Here is a 5,139-nt window from a genome sequence, read left to right as displayed (position 1 = left end):
GGGTTCATATGGGACTCGAGCCAGCAACACTGAGGTGACAAATCCTTCAAAGGGTCACCTGTATGTCAAAACCGTCGATAAAGGGAAAAATTCATGTTCATATTTAACGCACCTTGCAACGAGTTTTTATAAAGGTGGTAAACGCAAGGGAAAAAAGGCGGGAAAGCGCACATCTCATCTGACGAGGAAAGAGCTGAGGTAGAATTAAACCAACGGAGATAGCAAGTTTCAGGATTAAAAAACGGACACAAAGTCTATTTAAGGGCAGGTGAGGCAGAAACGCAAGTTGGTGATTCAGCCGAAGTGGGGAAAATGAATTCAGGAATGAGTAAAATACTTTGCGTTTGTGAGCGGTTTGGCATCAAAGATGCGAAATGAGAAAAACCACAGAGAATAATACGTGAGCTGAACGTCACGCTGGCGATCATATAAAGAGCGACGAGGGAGCGGAGCCGCGCGACAACGCAGAGACAGTCAACTCGCCTCGCCTCGCCTCGCCTTGCGAACACGCCCTTCGCACGCACGAGCCCCGCGCGCGCATTGGTGAGTACGCTACGCTACGCTACAGTACAGTACAGTACAGAGTACAGTATAGTACAGCGCTATGCAGAGTGCGCAGGAGATGAAATTGTCTAACCTGCATTTTCAGGCGATCCGCGTTGACCTGTAGAGAGAAAAAAAAAAAAAAAAAAACGCCAAGATTATGAGATTATGAAAATCGACTAAGAACGCAAATTATTAGAAATCTGTGAGCGTCAGACTTTACCAGAGAGCCCTTTTCTTTACGGAGCGCTGGCTCTGAAACGCTCCGCATAAGAGCAGCGCCTCAGAATGTACACATTTTAGACAGAAGCTTACGGTGTAGCTCGCGCAAAAGCCGAGTGGCGCGCGCGCACTCCGGCGGGGCTCGCGTGCTGCCGTCGCGCGCCCGCGCGCGTGCTGCACCTGCGCGGCGGAGCGCCTTTACACACTCGTGCGGCGTCACTGATTTGAAATAAAATGAATAGAAAGGAACATCATGCCTTTTAAGTGACATTTTCGTTGGTGCTAAAATTAGTAAAAAGTCACGCGGCGATACTCCGATCTTCAATATTCCATTTCCACAACATTCCATAAATTTTCAGTCATTCTACGAAACTTTGTCTTGAAGTCTTATTCTGTTTTTTTCACTCCAGCATGTTTTTTTTTTGTTTTAATAACTTCTGACTTTAAATTATAGCTTCTGACTTGTACTACTATGCTCGTGGTAAATGATTTTTACTGATTCCCCCCCCAGATCAGACAAGATGTCATTAGAAGCTGATTACATGACAGCCACATATGATCCCTCCGTGTACACAACCTATGTAAGTATTTAAGAGTTTATAACTTCTTGTGGGTCCTGTGTGGATGGAGAAATGAGACACTAGAAAGTTTCCCATGAAAGGCAGTGAGTTTGGTGTGCTTTTTTTCCCTTCTTTACTTCCCTCTGGAGGGGTGTGATGGCGCAGTGGGTTTGACTGGGTCCTGCTCTCCAGTGGGCCTGGGGTTCGCGTCCCACTTGGGGTGCCTTGCGATGGACTGGCATCCCGTCCTGGGTATGTCCCCTTCCCCCTCAACGGGCTAGGCTCCGGCTCCGTGTGACCCTGCATGGAACAAGCGGGTTCAGACAATGTGTGTGTGTGTGTGTGTGTGTGTGTGTGTGATGTACTTCCCGTTACCTCCTGTGTGTTATTGCTGGTTAAGTGTGTGTCCAATGTGCTGGATGTATGGGTGGTGCAGTAGTTAAGAGTGCAAATTGAATGGTTGCTAAAGTGGGGAATGTGATTTTGAAGGCTGATCATGGTATTTAACCTCAGCTGCTGCAGTAAATATATACCCTCAGAGTATCTATTAATAAAATTGTCTTTTTTTTTGATTTAAGAAAAAAAAAACATCTGCAAAGAACAATCACCTAAAATGAGGTCATTGCTGTTCAAAGCAACAGTTTCAGTTGCTGTTCATTCAATTGCAGTGAGCTGCTGTTCACTCAGTGGGATACAGTGTTTCGCTAGGGTTGTTCAGGTGACGTGTCTGGCTCAAGGGTACCAAAGAGGCTACTGCTCTTCAGCTACAGCATTGTAAGGAGATTCTTCACAGATACAAGAGGTCATTCGCGCCGGGGAAACAAAACATCAACAAACGAGTAGCATAGAGCTAACTTGAGCCGTTGCCCCAGTTTCCTGCCATGTCTGCGCCAGTGCTCAACAGCTCATGTCACGTGCCGTCTTGTTGACGCCTTCTGCGGTGGGCATCTCTGTCTCGTTGGTCTGGAGAGAGTACACTGTGTGCCGGTGCGGTCTAACCACCAGACATGCAGCCCACCAAATAAGGGGTTTGGGGGTTCTGGGAAACTCTATGCGACACAGCCACATACTTTTTAGCAAAAATCAAAATGGAAAATTTGTCAGCAGCTTTGGACTATCGGAGTCATGTAGACTGACAGTGAAAACTCATAGTCCTTGTATAAGGTCTGTATGATATGATCGTGCAAGAACGAATTATGCTTTTCATGTTGCGGAAAAATGTAGGGAAATCAAATGTGAAGCGTGTTTCGGGTTTCGGCCAGTTGTGCTGCGGCACGACAGCACAATGAATTAATGTGGGGTGTGTTTCAATGTCTTACAGGATGATGACACCACAGATCAGTTGGAGTACATCTGTGACAAGGCTTCGGTCCGGGAGTTTCGAAGGCAGTACGAACCCCCCCTCTACTGGTTCATCGTCATCTTGGGTGCCATTGGCAACCTCCTGGTGGTGTGGATCTACGTCCATTTCCGCAACCGCCTGAAGACAATGACGGACGTGTACCTGCTGAACCTGGCCATTGCGGATCTCTTGTTCCTGGGAACTCTGCCTTTCTGGGCCACAGATGCTGCCTATGGCTGGACCTTTGGCACTGGCCTCTGCAAAGTGGTATCCGCCATTTACAAGGTCAACTTCTTCAGCAGCATGCTGCTGCTGACCTGCATTAGCCTGGATCGCTATGTGGCTGTTGTTCAGGCTACCAAAGTGCAAAATTCAAAAAGAAAGAGGGTCATTCAAAGCAAGGTGATGTGTGTGGGAGTCTGGGTGATAGCCTTAGTCTTGGCTACTCCCGAGCTCCTCTTCGCCCAAGTCAAGGATACCTTTGAGGGCAATAACTTCTGCGCCATGGTCTTCTGGAACAACTACAACAATCGCATCAAAATCCTGGTCTTATCCCTGCAGATCTGCATAGGCTTCTGCCTGCCCTTCCTGGTCATGCTCTTCTGTTACACCATCATCATCCGCACTCTGCTGCAGACCAAGAACTTTGAGAAGCACAAGGCCATGCGTGTTATCTTCGCCGTAGTAGCGGTGTTTGTCATTTCCCAGCTGCCGTACAACAGCGTCCTGGTGGTTGAGGCGACGCAAGCGGCTAACATCACCATGACGGACTGCGACAAGGTTCTCCGCTTCGACATAGCAAGCCAGGTGCTCAAGAGCCTGGCCTACATCCACAGTTGCCTCAACCCATTCCTCTACGCCTTCATCGGCGTTCGCTTCCGCAAGGACCTGGTCAAGGTGTTCCAGTCGATTTGCTGCTGCTTCAGCTTCGGCAAACTCAGCAAGCTCTCCGGAGGGTCCAAGCGTCCGTCAGTCATGTCAGACACCGAAACCACGCCTGCATTGTCGTTGTAGCGAGCCGCTGGGACTTGCCAAAGCTCTTGATGTCCACTTTTTGAGAATGTCCACCGTTCTGCGGGCTCCTGCAGCGGAAAGAATGTATTTTCAGGTCTGAGATTCACACAGTTGCAGCAGTGTGCCTCCAAACACATTGACCTGCTCAGCTCCATCGCAAGATGGGCGTGCTGAGGGGTTTGTTTGAGAGAAGAGCTCTTCTGTCTGCAATCACTGCTGAACTTTAGGCTTCTAGATGAGTAGGTCTTCAACATCACAGCCTTTAGGACAGGAGGTCCACAGAGGACTTGTGAAGCTTTGTAAGGGGGTGTAGATGTGCAGTCCACGAATCAATGTCTTCGTGTATTTAGGGAATGATATACCTAGCGTGTGCCACCAATGCAAAAATATTAGGAGTTATGTTATTATATTTTCTATTAAATCACTTTAATCAGCACAAGTCTGTGATTGTTCATCCTAGAGATACGGCCATGGTCTGGAGAGCCCGCAAAGGGAACTGCGGAGCAGAAAGTGCTCCGGGGGGTCACAGGGAAGGTGGTTTCCCTCTTCAACTCCCCCCAATTTAATTTTTTAACAGCATTAAGTCAGCGCTTCCTCTAAATGTTACTATTTCATTTGAAATGTTTCTCTCTGTGGTTTTTTGTCTAGAATCCCCCAACAGTCCGAGGCTCTTGTACGTGGCCTCAGATGTGTGTGATTCTTCCATAGCTGAACATTCATTTGTGGAGTGGAAGAAATGTGTCTTTCAGCGTGTTTATCTACCCCAGATCTGTGAACTGGTGGCCACAACCAGTGTTTTTTCAAAAAAAAAAAAGAAAAAAAAAAGAAAAAACCTGCTGCATATTCAAAAGGCATTTAGATTTCAAGTGTAGATTTTATACCATTTATAGTGTGTTTAAGACGTGCGAAATGCACAGAAAGTGCTGCTTCCTTCTGTGGAGACTGAATTATTGCTACTCATTTGTTCATTTATATTGTTTAGGACTCAAATAAATTGAAATTTTTGGAAAAGGCGTGAACTGTATTGTGTATGTGTGCCAGTGTTTTGCTGCAAAAATATGATATATATGTATATATACTGTATGTGGAGGCTACTTTCCAAAGCATCGCCACTTCAGTTACACCGTCACACCAGCCCTCTTACAGTAGCAGTAGGTTGTATTTTTGTCTCGAGACAAAAACGCCGAACGAACTCTCAATGCGATGGGCCAACGGATTTTTTTTTTTCGAATCATGGTTTCTTGTGCGGCCGTAAAGGAGGTAATGCGCTAACGAACTCGACGCTGTTGCCGGGAGATGCGATAAAGTGAGAAAACAGGAGCGCGGCTCTGACGGCAAGCGCCAGGTGCAGGGCGGATGAGGGAGCGTTTTCACGTGAAAGTGATGCGAGAGGAAACCGCGATGTACACCTCCTTTCGTCCTCCGGGGACCGGCGGCCTCCACCAGGTGGCTCTTCAG

General features: G+C 47.4%; 1 protein-coding gene across 1 annotated transcript; it reads left to right on the top strand.

Moving 5' to 3' along the window:
• The first annotated feature begins 467 nt into the window (after positions 1 to 467).
• ccr9a (chemokine (C-C motif) receptor 9a) lies at positions 468 to 4,692 on the top strand. The gene is made up of 3 exons (XM_018757488.2): positions 468 to 543; positions 1,277 to 1,346; positions 2,647 to 4,692. The coding sequence occupies exons 2-3, from the start codon at positions 1,287 to 1,289 to the stop codon at positions 3,679 to 3,681; spliced, it is 1,095 nt and encodes a 364-aa protein (XP_018613004.1). The 5' UTR covers positions 468 to 543; positions 1,277 to 1,286; the 3' UTR covers positions 3,682 to 4,692.
• The last annotated feature ends 447 nt before the right edge of the window (positions 4,693 to 5,139 follow it).

The sequence above is a fragment of the Scleropages formosus genome, chromosome 7 (genome assembly GCF_900964775.1).
Source record: "Scleropages formosus chromosome 7, fSclFor1.1, whole genome shotgun sequence".
NCBI lineage: Eukaryota > Metazoa > Chordata > Actinopteri > Osteoglossiformes > Osteoglossidae > Scleropages > Scleropages formosus.
This window is presented reverse-complemented; position numbering and strand designations above follow the sequence as displayed.